The 27,700-nt window shown below is 47.7% G+C and overlaps 2 protein-coding genes and 1 pseudogene across 2 annotated transcripts; all 3 read left to right on the top strand.

Annotated features, from left to right (window-relative positions):
- Nucleotides 1-1,962: 1,962 nt before the first annotated feature.
- On the top strand, nucleotides 1,963-17,926 carry GOLT1A (golgi transport 1A). The gene is made up of 5 exons (XM_066362002.1): nucleotides 1,963-2,088; nucleotides 13,648-13,739; nucleotides 14,735-14,913; nucleotides 16,902-16,965; nucleotides 17,594-17,926. Exons 1-5 carry the CDS (start codon nucleotides 2,064-2,066, stop codon nucleotides 17,633-17,635), a joined length of 402 nt encoding a protein of 133 aa, XP_066218099.1. The 5' UTR covers nucleotides 1,963-2,063; the 3' UTR covers nucleotides 17,636-17,926.
- A 5,136-nt stretch (nucleotides 17,927-23,062) lies between these two features.
- Nucleotides 23,063-25,433, top strand: KISS1 (KiSS-1 metastasis suppressor). The gene is made up of 2 exons (XM_066364025.1): nucleotides 23,063-23,165; nucleotides 25,090-25,433. Exons 1-2 carry the CDS (start codon nucleotides 23,063-23,065, stop codon nucleotides 25,431-25,433), a joined length of 447 nt encoding a protein of 148 aa, XP_066220122.1.
- A 1,111-nt stretch (nucleotides 25,434-26,544) lies between these two features.
- On the top strand, nucleotides 26,545-27,467 carry LOC136392029 (steroid receptor-associated and regulated protein pseudogene; annotated as a pseudogene).
- The last annotated feature ends 233 nt before the right edge of the window (nucleotides 27,468-27,700 follow it).

Genomic DNA, 27,700 nt, shown 5'->3' on the forward strand with positions numbered 1-27,700 from the left:
TTATAAGTTTCATGACTAACTCAGTAAGTTAGGATATGGTTATTACGGAGAGGAAACTTAAAAAGAATAAAGAGATTATCTCAAAATTATTGAATAATCTACTCCACCATTGCCTACAAAATGCATGATAACATTTCAGCCCTGTATATTCGGTTGAAATGGTTCCAATGCAGCGGGGGTCTTGCTGAGTAAGGAAAGAGATTGAATGTAAATATTTTAACGGAGGAAATCTGAGAGAAACAACCAGAATGAAAGCAGAGATAGTTGAAATGTAAGGAATCTCACTGGCTCTCTTTAATAAATTTTTTAGAAGTTATTTCATATTATTGCCATCCTTTGTATTTTTAAAGTTTTTGCAGCCCAGGGTCTAACAACTTATGTGGTAAGGATTGCATACAGAAATATTTGGGGGGAGTTGCCTGTAGTTATTTTTATCTTTCTCTGACATTGTCCCGGGGTCCCCCATGCATTTGCTTTAAACCACTTATATCACCATTTCTCTTTCCAATCCATCCTTATTTCCCATTGTCTACTGGGAATATAGGAGCTCCAAGGCCTTTTAGGATCTTACAAACCGAATTTAACCTCGACACATGATAGCGTTTCGAGACAGGGATCAAGCGTCTGTGCTCCGCCACCATTCCATGTGGTAACATAGGAGCGGCTTCAACAACACTCACGCGAGAACCAGTTTCTCTGCCTTCCCATCGTGCTTCCTCACTCCTCACGTTGCCGTCTCTGATTTGCCTTGATTTATTGTCCCTCCTTCAAGTTAGGTTCTTTTCCTCTCTCTTTTTCTCTGCAAGTACATCTGGTCTGTTATTACTTACCTAACATTAATTCTTACTCTAGTATTTACTCCCTATTACTTTTTTTATAAATTACATAATGGGAGATGTTTACCTGAAATCTATGTACCCTTGTTGATCAATGCCATTCTGTTAAACCTAATTTTCTAAATAAATAAATAAAATTACAATGGCTCTGGTCTTCTATGTCTCTTAATTCAAATGTGTTTATTTTAAGTAGGTACAAGTAATCTGCCTATTTCATTTATGTCCTCTGGTAAGTCTTGCCTAAGCATTTATATATTAAGAGATGTTGTGTTTTATTATAAATTATTTTTTATTCTTGATGATAATTAGCTTTATTTGCATTTTTTTAAAATGATGAAAGTAGACTGGTCATCACGTCTATGAACTTACCAATTTCAGGATAGAGGCGACATTATAAAGAGGCTCTGATGGAGTTGAGAACCACTGCTCTGCAATGGAGAAAGGATGCTAGGAACTATCCCTCCCTTTTCTCAGGCCCACAGAGAGGAGAGGATGCATCCATGTCTACACAACTCGTGAGTAGACTAGCATCAGGCTTTCTCAACAGTCCAGCCCTATCCCAAGTCCAAATTCATCTCTTATCTTCCATAATTCAGCATCACAGTGCGAAGCTGGAGAAAGGTAGTGGAAGCCCATGTCTCCCCCCCCCCCCCAGGGTGCTTTGCCCTGGGTATAACTCTGGCACTCTCCGGGGACTAGCAGCAACAGTTTTTACTCAGCTGCTTGTCACCCCCTAACGTATAGCATGGGTACTAATGCAAAACAAGCAAACTACTTACAAGATGAATTTTGTACTTTTCCGAAAAGAAACACAGGTTCCGACTCTTCCCATGTGCTCCACAAAACCCAGTAAGGAGTCTGGATACTCCTAGATCTTAGTTCTTTTATTTACAGTCCAAGTGTTGCAGATGAGTAGGAAGCAACTGAACTCAACCCGAGGGCATGGGGCAGGGGTGCAATGGAAGAGTCAGGTGGGATAGAAGATGCTCCAGGTGCCCAGCGCTTGGAGGGGCACTGCTCTACGGGAAGGAGAAGGAAGCGTGTGACTTTCAGCAGCCGTGTGTGTGTGTGTGTGTGTGTGTGTGTGTGTGTGTGTGGTTAATGATTTACCAGAGGCTCCTTTCACAACTTACCAAGGGTCAGCTTCCCTGAGCATGCTCAAGCTGGGTTCTCTGTACTCTCCCCAGCCAGCGTCAGCCCCGGAAGGCCCCCAAGGCAGCCTGCGGCATGATCTCCATCTCTGAACGGCAGAGTGAGTGTAAGGGGCCCTGCTTCAGAGGGGATGGGCTGAAATGGGGTGTCTAGGCTAGGTGGGGGCCAAGATGATGCCCTCCCAACTGGGATCTCTTTGTGGGAAACCTGTGAGGTGACCTCTGGAGCCAGCAGCCCAGAGCTGCCGTGTTGGCATCTTCGAGGCAGCAGGGCCACGGCTGGGCGTGGCTCCTCTGACTTCCAGGGGTTGGAGGATTGCCAAGGGCCCCCAGGTGCTTGGGGGAACTAGGAAGTTCACCATTCAAGCTGGTGCCTTTCCCACTCAGGATTCTTAGACCTGGGATGCGGCAAAGGTGGACCCAGGCAGCCCTTGCCCATTCAGACATTTCCCCCATGAACTCTCAGGGTCTTCTGTGTCCTTTCTTATCAGAAAACAAACGCACTCCTAGACAATCATCCTCTTCCTTTGGGAGGGGGCAGGGAAGTGGCCTGCAGGTTGGGGAACTGGCTTTGTGAGTTTCACTTGGGTGAGTTACTTAAAGCTCCTGAGCTTCAGTGTCTTATCTGTGAACTAAAGATAATACTCATTCACTCAAAAAATTTGTCTCCTCTTGTGCCAAGCACTGTGTTGAGCATCAAGTACACAACAGTGGATGAACAGACATATCCCATGCTTACAGTCTAGATGGGGGAATAGGAGATTAACAGATAAAGAAGTCGGCAGGTAGTATGTCAGGTGCTGATACATCCTCTGGACAAAAATAAAACAGGTGAGCGGGTTCCGGAGTGTGAGACAGGAAGCGCTGCCATCTTGTATAGAGTGGTTAGCAAAGGCTTCACTGGAGAGGGCCCTTTTGTACGAAGACCCACAGGAAGTGAGGGAGAAGAGTCATGCAGCTAGCTACCTAGAGGGGGAACTGTTCTAGGAAGAGGGGCCGCCAGCGAGAGGCCCTGAGGCACCGGCATATTTGGTGTATCTGAAGAACAAGGAGGCTGGTGTTGCTATAGCAAAGTGAGCCAAGGGGAGAAGAGTAGGAGTTTAGTTGGGGAGGCCACTGAGAGGCCAAACTGTGTAAAAACTTGTTTTTATCTCCATAAAATAGGAAACCATTGTAGGGTTTTGTGCAAAGGAGTGATATGATCTCTTTGTATTTTTGAAAGATCACTCTGGGTGTTGGGTTGAGAACAGCAACATGGAGACCAGTGCTGCAGTGGGAGATGATGGAGGAGACCAAGATGGTAGCAGTGACCTGGTGGGAAGTGATGATGCTGGGTCTGTTGGGAGAGAACGGTTGGGAGGATTTGCTGATGGATTGAATGTGGAGTGTGAGAGGAAAAAGTCAGAAATGCCTCCAGTATGTTAAACCTGGAGCAATTAGAAGGAGTGAGTAGGGGAAGCAGGCTGTTGAGTCTGAGGTACTGCTGTTATAAAGTACCACACCCCAGATTCTGAAAGGCACTGTACCTCATTTCATCAAGTTCACGTAGAGACACCCAGTCCAGATGAATTTGGAAGAGTTTTATTAGAGGAGGAGATTTTAAATATGCCGGCCACATATGGCTGACACGGGGCATCTGCAGGCCCAAATCGTATAGTCCCAAAAATAGTTCAGGGGCTGCTTATATACCCCTGATCACATATGGGCGGGGAAGAGCATGACTTCCTGTACAACTGGCAACATTTGTTTAGGGGATACACAGAGACATTAAGACTTTCAAGGTAACACAATCAAAGATGTTTACAAATCTTTCAGGGTTCCTCTTCCCTCACTAGCCCAGAGGTATTTTACCCTCAAGATTCCAGGAAGGGGGAGCAACTACAATCAATGCAAGGTGGTATGTAAATGCTGCCTCCTATTGAAAGAGAAGAAGTTAACCCTTATTTTAGATTTGAAACTGAATGGCCCATTGTTCTTGCAAGCCAGAAACTTCTACATTCTTCTCCCTCCCCTCCCTAAAGGAGGGACGGGACAGGAAAGCCTGATAGAAAAGCCTGACCTTTCCTCCCAGAAAATCAATATCAATTTTCAGCTTTTTGGTTCCTTACAACACTGCTATTAGGCATCCAGGTGAGATGTCAAGTAGGTAGTCAGGTACTTGAGTCTGGGATGGAGAGAGGAATTTGGCAGACAATATGGCTCTATAAAGTCATCTGGGGCAGAGTTTCCAGCCTCCCCACTACTGACATTTTGGGGCAGGGCAGTTCTTTGTTGCAGGATCTGTTCTGTGCGTTACAGGATTTTATCCACATCCCTGGCCTCTACACACTAAATGCCACTCCCATTCCCAGTTGTGATGACCAAACATACCTCCCAACATTCCCAAATGTCTCCTGAAAAATGAAATCACTCCTTCCCATTGGAGAATAACTCACCTTAATATAAAAATATAGAAAGAAGATGGCTGAGGCCTGAGTCCAGTGGCAAGCCAATATTTTATTAAACCAAAATGTGCTAAATCCTATGAGGAATGCGCCAAAGTCTATGAAAGAAAGAATTGAGGGAACCGGATTTAGGTCAGGGACTGGAGGGTGGAGTAGGTTCCCTGAGGAACTGACATTTGCACTGAGACTGAAGGATGACTGTGCATTCAGCAGATAACAAGTGGGAGGAAACTGCATATATAAAGGCCCTGAGGCAGGAGGCTTATCGTGGAAGTACTAATGATGTGGTTGGCCTGTGGCAGGCAAAGGGGATAGTGGCAGAGGATGAAGTTGGACAAGCAGGCCTAGGCCCCGTCATGCAGGGCCTGTGAGCCGGGGGAAGCCATGGAGGGGTCTACGCCGTGCACTGATATGACTGGATGGTGTGTTCTCTGAGCTCCCTGACTACTCCGTGGAGAAGGGATGAGAAGGAGGCAGGACTGAAGCAGAGACTAGCAGGAGAAAGTTGGAGGGTCCAGAACAGACAGGAGGGTGACTTGAAATTAAGCGCTGAGAGTGGAGAGAATTACGGAAGAAGAATGAAACCTAGCTGACCAAGGTAGCAGTGAGGAGACTCAGTGATGGCTCTCAGGCTCCTGCTGCAAGCTGCTGGGTGGGTGGCGGTGACATTTTTATTCATTTGAGGAAAACCAAGGCAGGCGCAAGTCGAAGGAAAGCATATCAATAGTTCAGTTTGAACCAGTTGAGTTCAAGAAACCAAGCAGATATGTGAAGTAGGCAGCTGGGCATGAGTTTGGAAGTTCAAACTCAGTATCTGATATTTCTTTACTTGGGCTAAATAAATAATAATAAATTTAGTATATGAAAGATAAATATCAACACTGCCAGCACATGAGTTATATTTAAAGAAATGGGAATACGCATGCAAATAGAATGAGAAATGAACTTGGGCTGAAGCCCTGCGTAATTTGAATCCCAGGAGGCAGAGAGAATAGGAGAACAGTCAGACAGCAGGCAGGAACCTGACACCACGCCGCCATGGAAGCCAAGAGAAAGGCTGTTTCAAGAAGGGAGTGGCTAACTGCCAATTGACGATGACTGACACCCGCCCATTGGATCTGGCAACATGGACATCACAGACAGGCAAAGCAAGCACAGGTTCTGCGGGGGAGTATGCAGGTGGAAGTAGACTGGGCTGGATGGATTAAAGGCACTGTTTCTATAGCCAGACTACTGGGATCAAACCCCGGTCTGCCAGCTGCTCTCCGTGTGCCCCTGGGCAAGTGACCTGATCTCTCAGTGTTTCAGTGCTGTTTGTGAAATGGGGTTAACGGTGTTATCTATCTCATAGGAAGTTAGAAGATTAAATGAGTAAACAAGACTTAAAGTGCATAGACTGTCAGGCACCGTATACGTATTAGTGTTAGTGGTTATTACTATTCATCACTATTGTTAATTTTGAAAAGTTAAGGAAGACTCTCTTCCTGAGCAATTCAATCCTAAAGCCATTAGGTAAAAAGGGGGGTGGTGCTCAGAGCAGGTGTCAAACCCTAGCCGGGTTGAAGGGGTTCACACTGGGATGGCCTGGTGCCAAGGCAGAGCAAGGAGAATATCCTGGCAGCATCAGGGCAGGGGCTAGAGAGGAACTTGACAGTGGAGGAACCTGGCAGACACCACCTTAATCAAGTGGTCAAAGAAACGTCATCAGTAATGGGCCAAACTGAAATCATGCATCGCCTCATATATGTAATGAGAACACAGCATCTCATCTTGTTGATATTTCTGCATAAACAGTGTCTAGTCATGAGCAAACATCAGACGAGCCCAAACAGAGGGACAGATACAAAACAACTGGCCGAGATCTTCAGAAGTGTCACACTCATGTCAAGGGAAAATCTGAGGTACTATTCCAGACAGCAGAGACCTAGAAACCAAATGTCACAAGTGATTCTGAACTGGATCCTTTTGATAAAAAAGATATTACTCGAACAACTGATGAAACTTAAACATGGTCGGACTTTAGAAGGCAGTAATGTACCAATGTTAATTTCCTGACTTTGATGATTGTATCCGGGCTACATAGGATAATAAAAGAAAACCACACCAAATTATTCAGGGGTAATGAGATAGCCTTTGGCAACTACTCTCAAATGGTTCAGGGCAAAAAATTTTTTTTACTGTACTGGCATTTTTCTGTACATTTGTGATTGTTGAGAGAGAGAGAGAGAGAAAAAAATGAATGGTGCTCCAAGACTCCCTGCACATCACCCACTCCAAGAGATACTGCTTTCCTTTCTGGAGCAAGAAAGGCATTGCACATGGTTTCAGTTAAAGGGCTACAGAGTGGGAGTTGAGGCAGCCCAGCTCATCTGCGACAGGTTGCTGGCTGTGGGCTCTTCTTGGCAGCTGCTCTGAAGCTACAGTTTGGGTTGATTGCTAAATAGGGCCGCCATCAGTCTGTCCTGACAGGGAGACCTAAAGCTGGTCTGTCTCTGAGGTCTGGGGACATCCCTGCTTCTCACTAGGTGGTGTCCTGGAGAGGCAGGGCTCCTCCTTATCCTTTGCTCCAGCAGGGGGCGTTCTGCCACCGGATCTGCCATGAAGAAGTTTAAGAGCAACCCCAAATTGGTAACTTAACTGAAATTGTTAAACTACACCGGGAGAAATGCAAGAGAGGGAGGAAGGTCTGAGGTTTGTGTGTGAGAAACAGCGTGACACTTTTCCGTGAGGTTTTGTGTTCACGGGGTACAGTGTCTCCACTGAACATTAGAGGCACGAAGTGTGGTCTGTAAAGAAGGCTGCCCCCATCACAGGAAAATTGTAGAATTCCACGAGCCCTTGAAGAAGAGTGGGGAAGTAATAACTAGGTAAACTAGCAAATCACTGTTGCAGAAGAAAGAAAGTATAATACAGGAGAAAAGACAAAGTGTGAATTTACTCATTTTCTACAAAATGAGTAAGAGGCTATTCTTAACTGTTTATAGGATGAACATATAGATATCTTAACAAAACAAAATTAAAACAATAAAATATTCACATTATATATTATATAATGTTCATAATATATGAGGAGCCACTGAGCCATTTCACCCGCAGGTGTTGTAAAGTACCAAAGGCTACAGAATTAATATTAATATTTTAGGAGGCTTGGAGAACATTTTATTAATTTGGGTTAAGGTGTGCAGAGAAATTGTGAGAATAGTCTCTGTACTGTGTGATTGGCATAACCAGGATGGCTCTTGCCATTGTATTGTAAATGAAAAGGGAAGGAAAGCATAGATTCCCTGACATTCCACCACACCTCTGGGGAAAGGAGTGAATGGCTAGCCAGGTGCAGGAAGGGAAAAGCCAAAATAAACCTTTTCTTATAACTATGAGCCATTTGCGGGCATTTGTCCCCACAGAAACTACCTCTCTTATGTAAATGCATGTGGTTAATACCTCTGACTCTGGACAGAGAGATGGCGGATGAACACTAGAAAATATAGGAAGGCCTTTTAACATGTAAAGAGACATCTTTCTACCATTGTGTTGGCTTGTAAATTTGTTTTCTCCAAAATGATGTATGGTTTGCAAATTGAATGTGGTCCTATCATGTTAAAGGACATATGACTATAACCAATAGCGGTATGGGGCTCCTAATTGCAATTTTTGCTTCTGTACTTCCCACTTACAAAACTATAAAAACTAAGTAGAACAAAGGGCCGGCGCGCTCTCCGTCAGATTTCTGTCGGAGTTCCCGCCGCTTGGCCAAGCTAGACAATAAAGCTTTAATGTGTAAATGTCGGACCTTGCTCCTGTCTTCCATAATTCGGGTCCCTCCGAATTTGGATCAACAATATATATTATAAAAACATCTACCTAAGGTGATAGAGGGAAAGGATAGATTGTCAGAACTGGAATCAATGATGTATTTTTGTGGCAGCTGTAAGCGAAGACCAGATATTTTTAGAACAAGCATAAAAACTTAAAATACCTTTGTCATTCAAATAAAACAATATGGTTGTGGTCTTCCTCCTCAATGTCTGACCTATATAAAATTTTCATGACAAAGTAGATGTAATTCTAGGTCCTTGTAAAGCCAGCAGTCAGGGCCAGGGCCACTATCACAGCAGCCGCCCGGCCCATGCAGGTTCGCATTGGATTCGGACAGTCGGTAAAGAAACAACGGAGCCAAAACCTGGTGGGCTATAGTCTTTAATCCTAGCTTGCACCCGGCGGGCAAGTAAAAATACACACTAGGCTCCAAAACCCAGTCACATTCAGTGCTCACAAAGCCACTGACTTATCCGAGTTTCCTAGAATCAAAGGTTTCTAGCTCACCAGCCTTATTCTCCTTAGTTCCCCATCTCCTTCCTTATCCCAGATACAAACTCTACACAAACTGGCAACTCACTCAGCACTCCGCCATCTTGGCTGCTTCTCCTGGCCTACTCCACGTGGCCTCCTTCTGCTCTCTGCTCTGCTCTCTCCTTTAATGATAATCTCAGGAACCAAGAGCCAAGTCCAGTTCTGCCCCTATTTTATAGTGTAGCTTCACAACCTTTAATCCAATATACAAAATAGGGTAGTCTCTAATACAGTCACTTCTCTGAGGCATGATTGGATTGTACCGCCCTACATCAAAAAGGGTAGGAAAGGCTTAATCCCAAAACCAAGCCCCAGGCTACAAGGATTCTGCCTGCCTTTAGCCCACCCCAACACACATTAATATCACCTGGGCGATGGCCTCCTCGTGTTATCTTTAACAAAGTGAGCATAATACATTTTATCTGCCCAACAGTCCTCAACTTAGTGTCTCTGACTATAGAAAAACCACACAAAATGAAAGGACAAAACACAACCTAAGGGGGGCTGTACTCTGCCCAGTTTCCCGGGCTCTAAGAGATTGAATTCAGACAGGCATTACTGGGAGGTGGAAGTAGGAATCAGCCCAAACAGATCATGGAGGCTGGTCAGAAACAGGAGAAATCCTCCATTAGTACAAGATGGCATCTAGGCCGCTGGACAATATATTGACCAACAGGATGTCGCATTGGGTGAATCCAGCTCTGCTGAAAGGCAAACCCAGTAAGACTGGCACTTTTTTTGGGCTATAAATTTAGTGAAGTTTATAATTTGAATGATACATCTCATATCAATATTTTTTAAAATTCTTTTTAAGGAGTCCTTCGTCCTTGTTTCTATGCTGAAACTGGTCCTAATCATCTTACAGTCTGTCTGGTAACAGATTAGGAAAGATTAATTATCCAGAAGAGGATTGTGGTGTTTCACTTTCTTTCACTTATAAAAATAACTCAGCCAGTAAGTCTAGTCTCAATTATTTTGTCTCTGTTTTGTTTTTATAGTTCTGTCTCTTAACAGCCAAATTACACTGCTCACAAAAATTAGGGGATATTCCATTGCTTCATATTCATTTTGAAATATCCCCTAATTTTTGTGAGCAGTATATTAACTTTTTACAACTATCTGTAAAAGCATGGCAATAATACCAATTTTGTAGAGATTGTGAGGATCAATTCTAAGACATTAATTAACAAGTTCAATAAAAATTTTCTCTTTAAAAATTAACTATATGTTTTCTTTTTAAAAATTAAGCTAAGTTCAAATTTAAAAAATTAAGCCATTTTAATAAAATTATATATGTGGTAGGTTTTAAAGGCACTCCTTGATTTATCTTTTAAGACACTCATGCTATATTTCTATCCACCATACAATTTATAATAAAAATGAAATAAAGTGTTCTAGCTGTATTAACTAAATAAAGTCTGTACAATATAAACTGAAGTTCTATGACCTCATCAGTAATTCTTTAAAAGAACACAACACAATTCCATTCATAATAGCATCAAAAATAATAAAATATTTAGGAATAAACTTAATCAAGGAGGTAAAAGACATGTACAGGCCTACCTTGGAGATATTGATGGTTTGGTTCCAAACCATCGCAAGAAAGCAAGTTGTAATTGTTTTGCTGGTAGAGAGTCTTGCCTTGAATTTGTAAAAAATGAAACCTCTGTAAAGCACAATAAAATGAGGTCTGCCTGCACACTGAAAACCAAAATTTGTTGGTGAAAGAATTATAAAAGGTACAAATAAATAAAAAGACACCTGTGTGTTCATAGATTGGAAAATTTAATATTGTTAAGATGTCAATACTACCCTAAGCAATCTACACATTCAATGCAATCTCTATCAAAATCTCAAAGGAGTTTTTTACAGAAACAAAAAATCCATCCTAGAATTCATTTGGAATCTCTAGGGCTGTCAAATAGCCAAAGTAATCTTGAAAAGGAAGAACAAAGTTGGAAGTTTCACACTTGTTGGTTTCAAAACTTATAACAAAGCTACAATAATCAAAACAGTATCAAAATGGGGATTGGCATAAAAACAGACATGCAGACCAATGAATAGAATAGAGATGTGAGAAATCAACCTGGGCATGTATGGCCAAATGATTTTCAGCAAGGGCACCAAGGCCATTCAAAGGGAAAGGGTAGTGTTTTCAACAAATAATGTTTGGAAAACTATACAGTATCCACAGGCAAAAAATGAACCTGAACCCTTACTTTACACCATATATAAAAATTAACTCAAAGTTTATTTTAGCTCAAAGAGCTAAAACTATAAAACTCTTAGAAGAAAACATTGGATAAAAGCTTCATGATGCTGGATTTGCCAATGGTTTCTGAGATGTGATACAAAAAAACCCCCAGGTAATTAAAGAAATATTATATAAATTGGACTGTATCAAAATTAAGAACTTCTGTACATCAAAGGACACAATCAACAAAGTAAAAAGGCAACCTATAGAATGGGAGAAAAGACTTGCCAAGCATATATCTGATATATCCAGAATACATAAATGACTCCTATAACTCAACAACAACAATAACCTGTTTTAAAAATGGGTAAAGGACTTCAATAGACACTTCTCCATTGAAGTTATAAAAATGACCAACAAGCACATAAAAAAATGCTCAACAAACTAATCATTAAGGAAAGGCAAATCCAAACCACAATGAGATACCATCTCACAGCCATTAGGATGGATGCTATAAAAAACAAAGCAAAGAAAACCAACAAGTGTTGGTGAGAATGCAAAGGAACTGAAACCTTTGTGCACTGTTGGTGGGATTGTAAAACGGTACACTTGCTATGGAAAACAATATGGTGGTTCCTCAGCAAACTAAAAATAGAACTACCATATGATCCAGCAATTCCACTTGTGGGTATATATCCAAAAGGTGAAGAGATATCTGTTCACCCATGTTCATAGAAGCATATTCACAATAGCAAAGAGGTAGAGGCAACCCAAGTGTCCATCCACAGATGAGTAGATAAACAAAATGTAGTATATACATATGATGGGATATTATTCAACTTAAGAAGTAAGGAAATTCTGACTGACACGTGCTACAACTTGTATGAACCTTGAGGACATCATGTTAAGTGAAATAAGCCAGTCACAAAATGACAAAAACTGTGATTCTACTTCTATGAGGTACCTAAAGTGGTCAGAGTCATAAAAATAGAAAGTTAAATGGGGGGTGCCAGGAGCTATGGGAGACAGGAATGAGAAGTTAGCACTTGATGGGTATAGAGCTCCAGTTCTGTAAGATGAAGAGAGTTTTGAAGATGGACAATGGTGATGGTCACACAACAGTGAGAATGTACTTAATGCCGCTGAACTGTACATTTAAAAATTGTTAAGATGGCCTGACCAGGTGGTGGCGCAGTGGATAGAGCGTCAGACTGGGATGCAGAGGACCCAGGTTTGAGATCCAGAGGTCACCAGCTTGAGCGCAGGCTCATCTGGTTTGAGCAAAGTTCACCAGCTTGGACCCAAGGTCGCTGGCTTGAGCAAGGGGTTACTCGGTCTTCTGAAGGCCCACGGTCAAGGCACATATGAGAAAGCAATCAATGAACAACTAAGGTGTCGCAACGAAAAACTGATGATTGATGCTTCTCATCTCTCTCCATTCCTGTCTGTCTGTCTCTATCTATCCCTCTCTGACTCTCTCTCTGTCTCTGTAAAAAAAAAAAAAAAAAAAAAAAGTTAAGATGGTAAATTTCATGTGTATTTTATATACATGAAATTTCAATTTATTTCAATATATGAACTGTCATTGGTTGCTTCTCACAGTAGCAAAAATAGGTAAAATGAACAATTTTGTGTTGTGCAGAGGGTTTAAGAAAAAAGGAACTTTCTATCCTGTTATTGTTACAGCTCTTCTAGAGGGGAGCAATCTGGAATTTGTATCAAAATGTCAAAAATGTAGCCCTTGACTCAACAAGGGGGCCTTAATATCTGCGCCTCTGTGCTGTACTCACTGGCTCCGAGCAAACTCCTGCAGCTTCAACGAATCCCTTGAGACACAAAACCAAAGAAAGGACACACTGCAGACTGGGGCCAGGGCGCTGTCAGTGCAGGTCTGACTTACATAGAACCGTGGGGCCACTGTGGCTGAAATTAGGAGGCTCAGGGACATGTGGTGGGTGCTCAAGGTGGCAGCTGCAGGATGGGGAGGAGAAGGAAGTAGGTGCCAGCTCCAGTGTAAACTTCACGTGGAAAGAAGAGCCCACCACTGATTGACGACTTCTATTTTTCCAAACAAGTGTGAGAGGTCATCTCTAGAAAGCTGGGGACAAGGACAGTTAAAAGAGGAAGGAGACAGCTGTTCAGGAGGGCTAGCCTCCTGAGAAATAGGCAGGAAAGCTGAGTGGCTCTGAGACCCTTTGGGGCCGGTGGCCATGAGTTGTCAGTGGTCCCCTTCTGCCTGAGTGTGGGTTGGGCATCAGCAACTTCCAACTGCAAGCACACAGTATTAGGGAAGGCAGATGGCTGTGTTCAGCCAGCAGTCCAAGCCTGATAGTGATGTGGATAATGCAGCATTTGAAGCCAAGAGGAAGCTGAAAACGGAAGGTGGTGCGGTAGCTCTAGCTACCTCACGGGGTTGTTTTGGGAAAAGAATGCAGTGCTATGTAAACCTAACCAGCAGTTTTCAGGTGCTATGTACATCCATGTCCATCCTTCCCTTCTTGATCCATCATCTTCCGGGAGCACAGAAGCTGAGATTCCTGGATGGAAATGGAATCTTGCCACCCCACCCCAACTGCTCAGAGGGCACCAGACTAGTGGCAAGTGAGGAAAGTCCCAGAGTCCCCACCGACTCCCCAGAGCCCATCCCACCACAGCCTCTTTGCCTGTTGCAGAGATTGGTGTGGGCACCACTGGCTTCGGCATCTTCTTCATCCTCTTTGGAGTACTCCTGTACTTTGATTCCGTGCTCCTGGCCTTCGGAAACGTGAGTGCCCCTGAGCTGTGGACTGCCCCCAATCCATCGGAGGTCTCTATTGCCAGGGTCAGCCCTAAGTTACTTCAGAGTGTGGCCATCCAGGGACCACGTGCCGTCAAGCCTGGGCCTGTGATCGTGGCTGGGGATGGAGAGTAGAGCCTGCTGGGCAGAGGCTCTGAGGACCTGGATTCTCATGCCAAGCTCTGGGGATAAACCAGACACTGTCCCTCCATTGGAAACCCACTGGCTAGGGATAGGGATGTCATATGAATATACATGACTGGGGAAGAAGGCAGGGGTGTGACAAAGTCACCATAAAACAAAGATTTAATGTGAAACAAGGTGCTTGGAGGAAAGAAAGCATACCCAGTTGGAGAAGGATGAGAAGGAATTTGGAAAGGAAAATGGGTATGGGGCTGGATAAAGCACTTCCAGGTGGACGGAACATTCTGGAAGAAAGCCAGAGTTAAATTTAACAGGAGCCTGAGCATGCTTAAGGGATCATTAGGAGTTTAGCTGAAGACTGTGACAGGGTCAGATAAAGGAGGGCCTGGAGTATAATTCCATGGGCAGTGGAGCCTGATGGTTCCATGGGACTTCAGGCATGGCTGCCTAACTTGTGTAGGTCTCCGTTTTCCCCTTCCCAAATGGAAGACAGTCTTATTAGTGCTCCAATCTCCCTTGGGAGGTATGATGAGAAATAAAGTCATATATGAACTGGTTGGGATCCAAGAAATTGGGTTGAACTGGGTAAGAAACTAGAGAACTTCAAAGTTTTCCTTATCCAGCCCCCTGCCTCTGGGCAGTTTTGTTCCCAACCAGCTCGAATTATTCAAGGCTCTGCAATGATGTTGCCACATGGCTGGGTCACCCTCTCTGGTAGCATCCCTCCTTGAAAAGTTAGCAAGTCCTGCCCCACTCCTGAAGGTGCTCCAGGCCTGGCCCGTGGCTGGGGGGTAGGGCGAGGGGCTCTTTACACTCACTCTCCTCTCCCTCTCTCCCAGCTGCTGTTCCTGACGGGCCTCTCCCTCATCATTGGCCTGAGGAAGACGTTGTCCTTCTTCTTCCAGAGGCACAAGCTCAAGGGGACCAGCTTCTTCCTGGGGGGTGTGGTCATTGTGCTCCTGCGTTGGCCCCTCCTGGGCATGTTTCTAGAAACCTATGGATTCTTTAACCTCTTCAAGTGAGTGCAGATCCCTTTCCCCCAGATGGGCTACTAGGACTTCTGAGTAGCTGAGACCAGCCCACCAGGTTTGGGTAGCATGCCCAGCAGGGTGTGCAGAAGCTGGACTTATCCTACAAGAGATGGGAACCATGGAAAGATTGAGAGTGAGGAGGGGCATCGGGCGGAAGCTTGGAAAGGCCCCTCCAACAGTAGGTTGAAGGATAAATCGAAGTGACCTGCCTATCCATCAGCACACACTGAGCACCTGCTGTGTACCCAGTACTGTGCCTGTCTACAGGGAGGACACACAGGGCCCACGCTCAAGTTGAATGACCCAGGTGAGGAGGAAGAGCAGTGAGCTGACATTTGCTAGGTCTACAATATGCCCCAAGCACTCTCACCGTCACAATCTCACCTTGTCATCTCCACAACCCATTGCAAGACTGTCCTGCACAGAGAAGGAAACCAACACTCAGAGGTTGCCCTGCTCAAGGTCTCACGGGGTGTGCAGAGGATCTGGACTTGATCTAGCTGCCCTTGGATGGTGGCACCTGGCTCCAAATCCCTTGGCCTATCAGCCTGGGCCTGGTGAAGGGCAGGGTGGGACTCAGTGAAGATTTATAGCCATTGTCAGGGCTAGAGGGTGACCTAGGGGAAGCAGGACCCGAGACAGGCCTTGCGGGATGGGCAGGGCCTAAGAGCAGACTGGAGGGCACTCAGGAAGAAGGAAAGGACTGTGGGGAAGGGGGGGGGGTTGTCAGGGAAGATTCCCAGGGTTTCTGCGGTGCTGAGGTGAGAATCTGGTGGAATGGGGAGGATGAGGCGGTAAGAATCATGGCCTATGGAATCATGGGAAGGAGCTGGGGTCAGAACCCCTGTGTTCCCATAGGAGCCCTCAATCTGCTCAGTGTAGCCTTGAAAACACCCTGATTAGCCCGAATGCCTAGACTTCAAAACGTCAGGTAGTGTGGCCTCAAGAAATCAAATTATCTCACACACATTCTATCATCCATTTGTTTTATATTCAGTCATTTGCTCAGAGTCAAATATATAAAAAGCACATACTATGTGCCCAGGGCTTGGTCTGAGGACACAGCATTAAACAGGGAGAAACTGCCTGAGGGCTTACAATTCAGTAGGGAAGATAAATGAATTCTGACAGTAGTCATTCAGACCATTTATTGAGAATTTAGGATACGAGCAGGGCCACTGCAGACTCAGTAGTTCAAACCCAAAGTCAACCTGGACAAAGACATTTCACAGCAGCGGTGCGAGGGGGGTTGGGTGGGGGTGATCAGAGCTATGAGAGGTCTCAGGGATGCAGGTGAACTTCAGGGAATTGAGGCCCAAGAAAAGGAAAAAACTCAGGCAGAATCCAAATCTTCAATCCCCTGCCTTCTCCACTACACACAGGGCTCCCTTCGCACCTCAGCCTCGGTGTCTCCGAGCCTGTTGAAGGATCACACCAGCGTTCCCCAGGCTGGCTGGGGGGTGGGTGTGTTTGATGTGAGTGGGAGGTTAGGCAGGAGGGAGCGTGGACCCCCAGAGCACAGCCCCCAACGGCTAGCCCTGCCTGGAGCCCAGGGGACCTGAGGCAGGTGGTGACACCCAATCCGGGCAGGAGAAGACAGTGACAATAATAAAAACAAACATTTCCTGAGCATTTCTTCATGTAAGGCCCTAGGATATAGATACTATTATTAATCACATTTTACAGCTGGAAACAGATCCAGAGAAATGAGGGAATTAAGCTTATACAATGCTAGTAAGTGGTAGAACCAGGATTGGAACCCAAGCAGTCTGACCCCAGGGTCTTCATTCTTAACCATTCTACTTGGCTGCCTCCAAAACAAAAGGGGTGCAGAACCAAGGCTGCCCCAAGTGCCCAGGGGCCCACTCTCTTGGGAGCTAAAGCTGGAGCCTTTCTGTGGACCTCAGCCTTGCTACCCTCTATCCTCCCCTCCCAGGCCAATCACTGACCCCTCTCTCTACCCCTCTGTTTCTAGGGGCTTTTTCCCTGTTGCTTTTGGCTTCCTGGGCAATGCCTTTAACATCCCCTTCCTGAGTGCGGTAAGTGCATAATGCATGTGGCGTGGTTGTGGGGCCTTTGGTTGGGGGGAGCACGGAGTTGGTAAAACTGCTGCCCCAGGTGCAGGGGCCTTTCCCATCTCCTCTTGCACTCCCTTCCTCAAGTGGGCCCGCCTCAGCTCCTCCTGCCTTCCTGCTCATTCTCCATTTGACAAGAGCAGCTGTGCCTCAGGAATGGTAGAGGACAGTGGTTATTCATAGCTCCTTATTAGAGTCAAAGAAACAGAGACTCAGTCTAAGTGACTCAGCCAGAATGTGCCAAAAATTTCTGGGGAGCTGGCTGAGTCCGGGCCCCAGGCATGGAGAGGATGTGTGACAGCTAATGACAGCAAGAAAAACGGTGGCAGATTCTGTCCTCCTTGGGGCAGTGGTCTGAGTGCTTGCCCTGCCCTTTCTCTGAAGCACCTGACAGATTGTGAGTTCTCTGCAAAGCCCGGTGAGGCCCTGCGGCCAGCACTCTGATGCACCGCCAGCTGGGCACATCCTGCAGCCCCCCTCTCCATGTCTGCGCTTGGCACAGTGCCCGCCTCTCATGGCCAGCTTCTAATAACCTAGATATTGAGTCCGCTTTCCACTCTTTGTCTGGAGTAATGATTCTTGGCTTCCACAGCTGTTCCGGAAGCTTCAAGGCAGCAGCAGCTCGATGGTCTGAACAGCAGAGATGAGCTCCTTGAACTTGGATCATTTGTTGAGGGGGCTGGAAAGGAGGCGGGGCTGCCCTCTCGGGCCCTCATTCTGCACTGACTCATCTACCTGACACACCCGGACCTCTCCAAGTCCAGAAGGAAGGACAGCGCCGTGTGACTGACCTCAAATTCTCAAGTCAACTCAAGAGGCCGTCCAGACTGTTGGGAGCAGAGATCCTGGGCCCCACAGAGATCGGACTGAGGCTGATGTCTGTATTTATGTGAGGAAAAGCAAAAATTAAATCCCCAAGCTCTAAGTGTGTCCGAGACTAAAAATCATTGTCTCTAGCCTGTGAAGTTCATCTCTTGACTCAGGGCAGGCCGACACACACATCGTTCCAGGCCTACTCTTATAGGCTCATTGTTATCCTGAGGAGTGACAACAAATGTTGGCAAGCTCATTTGCAGGAGGTGTTAGACACAGTGATGGGTATAAATCCTGTGTACTAGCAGGAATTGCTTCTCAACTATTAGGTGGGCGACTGCACAATGCACCCACCAGGATGACCCTATGCTGGGAGAGCTTCCCGTCTCAGGGTAAAGACAGCCTCTGCCTTCAGTGAGCCCCATTGTGGCAAAAGGAATAGTCTCTGTCCTAGGGAACCCCTTGTCCAAGGGTAAAAAACACTATTGCAGGCCCAAGAAAAAGACAAGAGTCCACTGCAATGTATGCATTTAGTAAATATCTTTAAGGGTCCTCTATGTCTCTCCTGAGCAATAAAGCAGATGATGAGAGTTCAAAGGGAGGGCGATCTGTCCCTGTCTTCAATGTAGGGAACACAGTAATTACAAAATGCTGTGATCACAAATGCCAAAGACATAAAGGCAGGGTCCTGAGAGCAGCACCTTCTGATATGCTGTCGCCTGAGTGTTACTTCTCTGCGTTCCCTTAGCACTTCCCAGGTACATCCACCTTCCGCAACCGCTGCCTTCTGCTTTCTTAGACAGCCGCTTACAGATCTGTCTCGCCCATCGGACCCCGTTCATATTCAGCTCAAAACCCTGTGCTGAGCAAATGCTCAGTAACTGTTTGGGGAAAGAAGGGAAGAAGGAAAAAGGAGGGCTTCCCCCCACCACGCCGAGCTGCCGATTACAGGCTAGGAGCCCCTTCTGGTCTGAGACCCAAAGCGGGCTGGCTGGATTGGGGGAACCGGAGCCTCTGCGTCCCACTGTGCCCTTTTCTCCCTCCTCGCTTTCCTAACGTTCACTTCACCCTCAGTGTGTTGTGGCTCTTGTTGGGAGGGGGAACATTTCATACTGACCACCCCCACACACCAGTCCTCCCTATATAGTTTATTTCCACACTGATGGGAGCATAGTGGGTCTCCTTCTGAGTGGGTCTGGGAGGAGGTGGAGGAGGGAGAGGAGGACAGAAGAAGCTAGTGGGAATCAAGACGCTGACCTTGGAGGGCTTCGGAGGGGGAGGAAGAGGCTGATATCAGTCATGAAAGCCAGGAGTTGGAAAACAGCAGTCTGTGCTCTCTAAAGGGTCTGAGGAGGAGGGAGAAGGAGACAAAGGGGGGGCCTATGCCTGGAGACGTCACCCAGGCTTTATAAAAGAGACAGAGATGTGATCAGGGAGCTGGCAACAGTGAATCCAGATCCCTTCATTCCGGTGCTCACCCGCCTAAGTAGCGTCATCACCCGAGACCCTGCGGAGCTCCCACCGGCCAGGACCCAGGACGGTACCAGGTAGGTGCCCTGTGGAATCCACACTTGGGGACGGTTCTGCCTAGACCCAGGGAGGCTCCCCAGATGGGAGCAGAAACTTAGTTCCAAGATTGACCAGTGTGTCCCAGCCAGGCAAAGGGAGCCCGATCAGTCCTGATGACAAGGTTGGCCAGATGATTCTGGGATGTCTGGGTGAATACATTGACTTGCAGTTTATTTGTGAAGCCGGGACCCTCTCAAGGACTCCTCTAATTGTGACAGGAATAATGGCAGTGAATGAATTGCAATTCATTGCAACTATTGATTGAATTCTGTGGCTGAGATTAGAGACCGCAAGGGTTTTTGCAGGGAGTTGAGAAACCCCTCAGGGCTCATGGTCTCAACGGGTCTACTCTGAGCAGTTCCTCCAATTTTTGGATGGCAAACAAAGTCAACCAAAGAGTCTCTTGCACTCTGCTCAGTGCCCCTGTGCTATGAAGGTAACCCCCAAGAAGGAAACCACCCCACTTCAAAAGCTCTCCAATCATGTCTGGCATTTCTGTTACTATGCAAAAAAGCCCCTGGGGCTGGAGAGCCACAAACAGTTACCCACAGCCGGACAGCCACTGCGGCCCCATGGAAGCTGGCGGTTCTTTTCCAAGCAATTCATTTCTTCCACATGTGTTGAGATTGGGGGAGTGTGTGTGTGTGTGTGTGTGTGTCCATGAGTGTCTGATTGTTGGGGACAAGCAGCAGGGAAAATCAGAGCTCTCACACGGCGCCATGGTAAGGGGTGAGGAGAGAGGAGCACAGGAGCGATGCTGCCTCCTAACCCTGCAGCTTGCCCGCCCCTCCCCAACTCACTCACGCCCCTCCCCGCCTGGCTCACTCGCCTTTCAGCCTCGCTCACGCCCCTCCCCGCCTCGCTCACGCCCCTCCCCGACTCGCTCACGCCCCTCCCCGCCTCGCTCACGCCCCTCCCGCCTCGCTCACGCCCCACCCCGACTCGCTCACGCCCCTCCCGCCTCGCTCACGCCCCTCCCCGCCTCGCTCACGCCCCTCCCGCCTCGCTCACGCCCCTCCCGCCTCGCTCACGCCCCTCCCGCCTCGCTCACGCCCCTCCCCGCCTCGCTCACGCCCCTCCCGCCTCGCTCACGCCCCTCCCGCCTCGCTCACGCCCCTCCCCGACTCACTCACGCCCCTCCCCGCCTGGCTCACTCGCCTTTCAGCCTCGCTCACGCCCCTCCCGCCTCGCTCACGCCCCTCCCCGCCTCGCTCACGCCCCTCCCCGCCTCGCTCACGCCCCTCCCCGCCTCGCTCACGCCCCTCCCGCCTCGCTCACGCCCCTCCCCGACTCGCTCACGCCCCTCCCGCCTCGCTCACGCCCCACCCCGACTCGCTCACGCCCCACCCCGACTCGCTCACGCCCCTCCCGCCTCGCTCACGCCCCACCCCGCCTCGCTCACGCCCCTCCCGCCTCGCTCACGCCCCTCCCGCCTCGCTCACCATTCTGCTTTTGCCGAGCAGCCAGAATGCTCCATCCGAAATGCAAGTCTGCGCACGTTCCTCTATCTCAGACCCTCCAGGGTGCAGTCTCTGCGTTGCCCTTTTTCAGACTCATTACTCTTTCTCGCCAGCAAAGCCCCACCCTCAAGCAGGCTAGAGGGCCTGCAGTTCCCTTCACACCCGGTCCTGGCTGGCCAGCTGCTTCCCATGTAAGCCTTCATTCATCTGCCTGACTTTTGCTTCAACACTCAGCTAAGGTGCCACCCTCTGCAAAAAACCCACCTGAACCCCTTGCCCCCCATAGGCTTCGAAAGACCCCTGTGTACTCACACACCTTCAGCCTGTGGTTACAGTGTTATTTTTAAATGGTCTGCTTGGGACTCAATTTCTTGTGCTAGAGTTGGCCATGGGGGGTGAGGGGTTGGCAGCAACCCTGTGTTTTTAGTACATCTGTGCACCCTAGCACCTAACAGCACCCAGTCATACTCAAGGAGTAACTTCTGAATTAACCTGGACCCTGTGCGTCCACAGTCCAAAGCCACAAAACAACAACAAAAACTGGTTTTAGGCCTGACCTATGGTGGCGCAGTGGATCAAGTGTCAACCTGGGAATGCTGAGGTCATGGTTCAAAACTCTGGGCTTGTCTGGTCAAGGCACATATGAGAGTTGATGCTTCCTGCTCCTCTCCCTTATCTCTCTCTCTAAAAAAAACCCCAAAAAATTGATTGAAGTTAAAAATAAAATAAAATATATCTGTAAAAAAAAACAAAAATAAAAACTGGTTTTATGCGCTTTTCTCTAACCCATTCTGCCTTTACTCCCTGTCCCACCTTAAGGCAGGCACAGAAAGCCATGGTCTAGGATACAGGATGTCACAGAATCAAAGTCTGCAAGGATAAGTGCCATCTGCAGAGACAGTCGGTGGCCAGTCTGACCCAATAGCCTTGTTTTGCAGGTGGAGGAGTAAGGCCCAGAGATGGGGGGCTTACTCCCGTCTCACAGAGAGGTGGGCATAGCTGGAGCCAGACCCAAGTGCTTCTGATCCCACTTCAGGATCCTTCCCCTCCACTCCATGCCTGGGTCCTGGGTCCTGGAGGGAGCAGGGAGGGAATGGGGTGTGGGGACAAGGGCAGAGGGATGGATGGGGCTGAGGGGCACACATGACAGTCCCCAATGCCCACCGGCCCCTCATCCCCGCCCAGAGTGACTCGGGCCTTAGGTCTGAGGTCTGCCATCCATACCCGTTTGACTCTACCTGCAGCCCCACTGCTTCCCCATCAGTTTGTTTTCAGTCATGTTTACTGGACAATTTCCAAGTGTCTGATGACTTTTCCAAAGAGAAGTTGGACTTGGGAACTGGAAGACATGGGAGGGCACAGGAGAAGGTAAAGGGAAAGAGGTTGAAGTGAGAGTCAGGGTACCCAGCTCCCATCTCAACAACCAAAATGATGAGGCCAATTCAATTCATATCCACTCAGAGCCACAGAGAATAGAATACGGAGCACACTTGACCTGACAAATCATGGAAAGGTTTTTCTCTTCCCTCAATTATAGGCAATAAGACAACTTAATGATGGTCTTCAGGCTATCAAAGGCTACAAGAGAGAGCAAGATAATTGCCTTTTTTCCTTTTTCTGTGAAAATGGAAAAGAATCAAGTTTCTGTCGCAGTAGGAAGGAAATGGGCCAGATTCTAGAAGGCACATTCTAAAGCGGAGGGTGGAGCCCAGAAAGTCATGGATGTGTACAGACCCAGCACAGAGGGAAAAAGGCCCAGGCCCAGAGAGAACGTCTGCAGCTCGCTATCCTCAGGCGGTGGAGCTCCGCCTCACTTCCTTCCCCCCTCCCTGCTCGCCCCACCACAGCGCATCTCACCCTCATCTCTCCAACGGTTCTCTCAGGCAAACCTGATAGAATCTGGCCACTGTCCAACCTGAGCAGTCCTGCCCCTCCCATCAGTAGGAATCCTTCCTTCCTTCCTGTCCTGACCTGGCTTCCAGGAAGCCCTCCCTGATGATCCTCACCTAGCATGAATTCAACTTTGACTATACTGTGCAAATGGTCTCAGTCCCACTTCCACGGTATGTCTGTTCAGACTCACCCCTCCACTGGGGCCTCCTCCCTTCACCCTGGGCTCTGCCCCAGCACCCAGCCCAGACCTGCGCCTGACCCAGTCCCTCCTCCTTCTCTCTGTCTTGGTCTCAGGGCACCTCTAGGACCTGTGCCTTCTCACCAGGATGAACCTACTGGTTTCTTGGCAGCTGATGCTTTTTGTCTATGCCATCTCCTTCAGGGAGACATCAGAAAAGGTGGCACCCATGGAGAATCCTAGACCCACAGGTATGCATTGTCTGGACAAAGGGTGGGAAGGAGCAAATGAGCTGTTTCAAATGAGATTTACCATATTTTTCAGAGTATGGCTATTGATGTGAGTTAAACAACATATTTAATGAAAACCCAAGATTAACACTTGCAACTCATCTGGTGGCCCCTTTAACCTTGCAAGTTGGGGGTGGCTTACCTGCCGTGGGCATCAGCAGGCCCACCTAGGTTCGGGTGCTTGTGAACCACCACACTCCTTCATGGTTTTCTCACACTGTGCTCTCTGCTCCGTGCCAGTCACCTCTCTGGACAGATCTGCTGGGAAGAAATTTATTGTGCAAGCTTCTTTCATCAGTGACCTCAGGCCCTTTATGGGGAGTTTGAAAAAAAAAAAAAAAAAGAACCTAAACAAAAGGACAGATCCTGTCAATTTTATGAGTTTGCTATGATGAGCCGGAGAAACTGAGGCCCAAAGATGTAAAGATGCCTCCCCAACGTCACTCAGTTACACGCTACTGAAGCCCAGCAGGTGCAGGAGCTCCCCAAGAGGGCGTCTCTGAGTAGCACAAGCTAAAATGGTGCTACTCCCCAAGTCAGGAGTTGTGAGTTTAAAACTACTTGGTTCAGCTTTCTGGGCAAACTAGAACCTTGGCTTAGCCTCTCTGGACCACAGTCCCTCTAGCTATGGAGCTTGGAGCATGGAGCATATCTACACATGTGATAGCACTGGGCCCATAAAATATCCCCGAGCCAAGAGCACATGGCTCCCAGTGTCCTTTGCCAAGAGTTTTCTCTGGGATCAGTGTCCTTTCTTGGTGAAAATAACCTCACTGCAGTCCCAGAGGCATTGTGTTCATTGGCTGTTTTGGGCAAAAGGGAGGCCACGAAAGGTATTGTGAGAAGTGGTTCTCCTGCTGGGATGGCAGGTGTGACTGGGAAGGAAGCCATCTTTCCTGCATCTCAGCAGGCCCCCGGGCAGGTGGGAGGGCCTCCTGGGGGGGTTGTTATTAATTCAGGACCACGTCTATGCTCCTCTTCTGCAAAGTGTGCCAGGTCGCTGAGGAGTCAGCCTCAAAGCCAACCACCCCACAACACACATGCACACACCCACACACCAGGCCTCATTTCCACTGATCTCTTGCCACATTGGCTGGGGTGGCTGTGTACTCAGGTAGTTGCACTATTTTACTATAAAAAATTATAGTGAACTTAGTAAGTCTTGCATGTAAAGTGCCTTCTAAATTAGCCTCGTTAACCCTCAGTATGAAAAAAGAGATTATACCCAAAATGGGGCAGGTGAGCTGGTTAGGGTGACCCAGATAAATTTCTGTTTTTTTACAGAGTCCTTGTATAGCTTATTGAGGGACCTATTGTACAATTATTGGGGGATGAGGGGACACAATGGTCTTAGCTCCACTTTCTTGATTTCTGTAACCACAAGCTTTTTGGTGGCCTTTCTATAGTTAATAAGCGTTTACTGAGGCCCTGTTATGTGCAGGCCCTGTTTCAAGCACTCTGAGACAGGAGGAGCTGAATGAGCATAGCCCCACCTGCCCCAAGGACTCCCAGCCCAGCTGGGAAGCCTGATGCTGAAACCCCACAGAGGGTGGGCCAGGCAGTGGGCCAAGCTGCAACCTCTAGCAAATACCTTAGTTTTCTTTGTTTCCAGGCTTTACCCTAATTCCTAAAAGGAAGTAATTTCATATAAATGATATTAAAGATAATTCTGGAAAATATTTGAAATCAAAGCTATGTTGAAAGAGGGAGGAACAAATGGCCTAACCACCAAGTTTAGATGTCAGTGTTCCCAGCTGGCATTGAGGATGGAGCTTCCTGGAGGTCAAGGATCAAACAGGAAGCATAGGATAGGGCTGTGAGCAAGTGTTCAAGGAGGCTCTCCTGGCCCGGCCTCACGCAGTCTCTCCCTCTGGCTCTGTCCTAGGCCAGCAGCTACGCTCCCTGGCGTCCCCAGCCGCCTGGGAACAGAGCCTGCCCTGCGCAGCCCCCAAGAGCGCGGTGGGGTCCTGGCGGCCAGTCCTGTGCGAGGCCCGCAGCCTCCTGATCCCCGCCCCGCGGCGCTTAAGGCTGGTGCAGCAGAAGAAGGATCTGTCCGCCTACAACTGGAACTCTTTCGGCCTGCGCTATGGCAGGCGGGCAGCGCCCAGGGATGTGGGCCAGGGATTTGAGACTTCCAAATTCTGGACCTACAGGGGCTCTGGGCACACGGGAACGGAGCGGAGGATGGGCAATGGGAGAGGGCCTGGAGTTTCAGTCCTGAATCAATAAAGGAATGCTGCCAACTCAACAGCATGTGATTTGTGGCTAATTTTTGTAAGCAGCACCCAATGAGGCTGTTCCCCTTCACTCCTCAAGTTGTTCTTTACCTGGTCCTTAGACAGCTTTAGTGTTATCTAGAGCAATGCTTTCTTCTTTGAGAGAGAGAGAGAGATGGAGACAGGAAGGGAGAGAGATGGGAAGCATCAACTCATAGTTGCAGCACTTTAGTTGTTCACTGATTGCTTCTCATATGTGCCTTAACTGGGGGAGCTCCAGCAGAGCCAGTGACCCCTTGCTCAAGCCAGCAACCTTGGGCTCAAGCCAACAGCCTTGGGTGCAAGCCAGCGACCTCAGGGTTTCCAACCTGGGACCTCAGCATCCCAGGTCGACGTAGAGCAGTGCTTTCTGAATTAGAGATGGTGAAGGCTCAGGTTGCTTTTACTCCAGGCAGGTCAGTACTTTTCACACACTCTCTCTCTCTCACTAAAAAAGTGAAAAATTTAAAAATAACTAAAGAGAAGCCCAAATTGGATGCTGCTTGGGTGTTTCAGTAGTATCAAATTTCTAGCCCATAAAAAAGCTGTCTATGAATCAGTAAGCAGGTCTTCACCAAAAACCAAATCTGCAGACACCTTGATCTTGGGTTTCCCACATCCAGAACTGTGAGAAATAAATGTTTAGCTCCCCCAGACAAAGGACACGGTATATAGGTAGTATTTTGTACATTCTTGGGTAGGAAAATAACTAAGAAAACTGGTGACACAGGCAGATAATGACTGAGGTTTGGGAAATGCGGCCTGGGTAAGAAGGTTCCAAAGCCTGTCCCAATCAGGAAGCTGCTGAAGTTAGAAGAAATCAGGTCTGTTTGGTAGAAGGCCTGCTTCCCAAAGACCCAGTAACAATCTTGTTGACATAACCCTGTGGATCAAAGTAATCCCCTAATTGCCCCAGGCCAGTTGCTGCAGCTCCCGGTAGAAGTCACGCAGCAATCCGGATCTGGATCCTGTGAATACAAAACGTCTAGTCCTTGGATGGGGAACTACATCCTGGAAGAGGCTGCCAAAACCCGCTCCTCCTGCCAACACTCAACCAGGGTAGACCAGGTGTGGTGGTAGCAGCAATGGCCTCATCAGAAGACACCATGGACCAGAGAGCCAGCCCCCGAATCACGAGCCTTGAGACAGATCTAGGCACCAGTTCAGGTGGGAGTCCGGCTCACCATCCAAAGGCTATCCCCACGGCTCACATAACGTTTGTTACTGACTGTGCTTCTAGGAAACAGCTGTCCCTGCTAGCACCCTTGGTGCCACACCCAGCCCCTGGTCCAAACATAGGACCTGTCACCCTTCCAGTGAAGACTTACATCTTGTTCTGGGCGCATAGCCAGCCCCATCTGACTCCGGAGGCCCCCCTGGGTGGGTGGGGGCACCTTGCCCACACCAGGAACACCCTGCTACTCTGTAGAGGGACTGTGAACCCAGCTTCCTCCCCAGTCAACCCACTCTACACCCAGGATGCTCCTGGAGCCCCTCGAAGAGGGTGCCCTCAAGGTCTTCAGCTTGGGAAACAGTCACGTGCTTGCGCAAAGCTTTCTTCCCCTGTGTCATGGGCAGGCAGGTTAACTGGAAGAGCCTGACCATGGAGGAAGGGGTTGGCATGCCAGGCTCAAGTGTCCAGGGGCTGCAATTCTCAGAGTCCACTGATTCTTTGCCAGGATCTGTAAAATGCCAGAGATAATACCATAGCTTTCTTGGAGCTTATATTCTTGGAATGGGGGGAGAGGGTAGGAAGAAGTATTCAACAACCAAATAAAATAAAGATGATTTTGAACAGGAACAAAAAAATCAAATTTCGATAAAAATTTTCTGAATGATGTCCTCTTCATTCTCAGACTTATCTCACTGTGACTGGCATACGTGAGTAGCACTGATCCAGTTCAGGGGAAGCAGATGGCTTAACTACCTGCCCCTTTCCTAGGGAAGTTTTCAGCCAGTTGTGCAGTTTGATATGGAAGATGATGCCAACCACTACTCTGTCCACTGAGACTTAAATATCACCCTAGCCCCACAGTTAGACCTGTGCTGGTGCTCAGCCCCAAAGCTCTGAAGCCCTACTCCGTGTTCAAGGGGTGTCAACAGTGACCCAGGCCATCCACCCCTTCTTCTCATGGAAGCCCTGGATGGGTCAGTACTTTACACATCTCTCTAAAAAAAAAAAAAAAAAAAATCAATAATAAATAAATAAATATCCTTGTTTATGGTCCTTGCAGTCACCAG

This window comes from Saccopteryx leptura, chromosome 2 (genome assembly GCF_036850995.1).
Source record: "Saccopteryx leptura isolate mSacLep1 chromosome 2, mSacLep1_pri_phased_curated, whole genome shotgun sequence".
Lineage (NCBI taxonomy): Eukaryota > Metazoa > Chordata > Mammalia > Chiroptera > Emballonuridae > Saccopteryx > Saccopteryx leptura.

Bases quoted from the DNA above. Each gene is read 5' to 3' on its own strand.
- GOLT1A (XM_066362002.1), top strand. From the start codon at position 2,064: ATGATCTCCATCTCTGAACGGCAGA. The intron at 2,089-13,647 runs GTGAGTGTAAGG...TGCCTGTTGCAG, and splicing joins CTCCATCTCTGAACGGCAGA to AGATTGGTGTGGGCACCACT. The intron at 13,740-14,734 runs GTGAGTGCCCCT...CCTCTCTCCCAG, and splicing joins TGCTCCTGGCCTTCGGAAAC to CTGCTGTTCCTGACGGGCCT.
- KISS1 (XM_066364025.1), top strand. From the start codon at position 23,063: ATGAACCTACTGGTTTCTTGGCAGCTGATGCTTTTTGTCTATGCCATC. The intron at 23,166-25,089 runs GTATGCATTGTC...GCTCTGTCCTAG, and splicing joins GGAGAATCCTAGACCCACAG to GCCAGCAGCTACGCTCCCTG.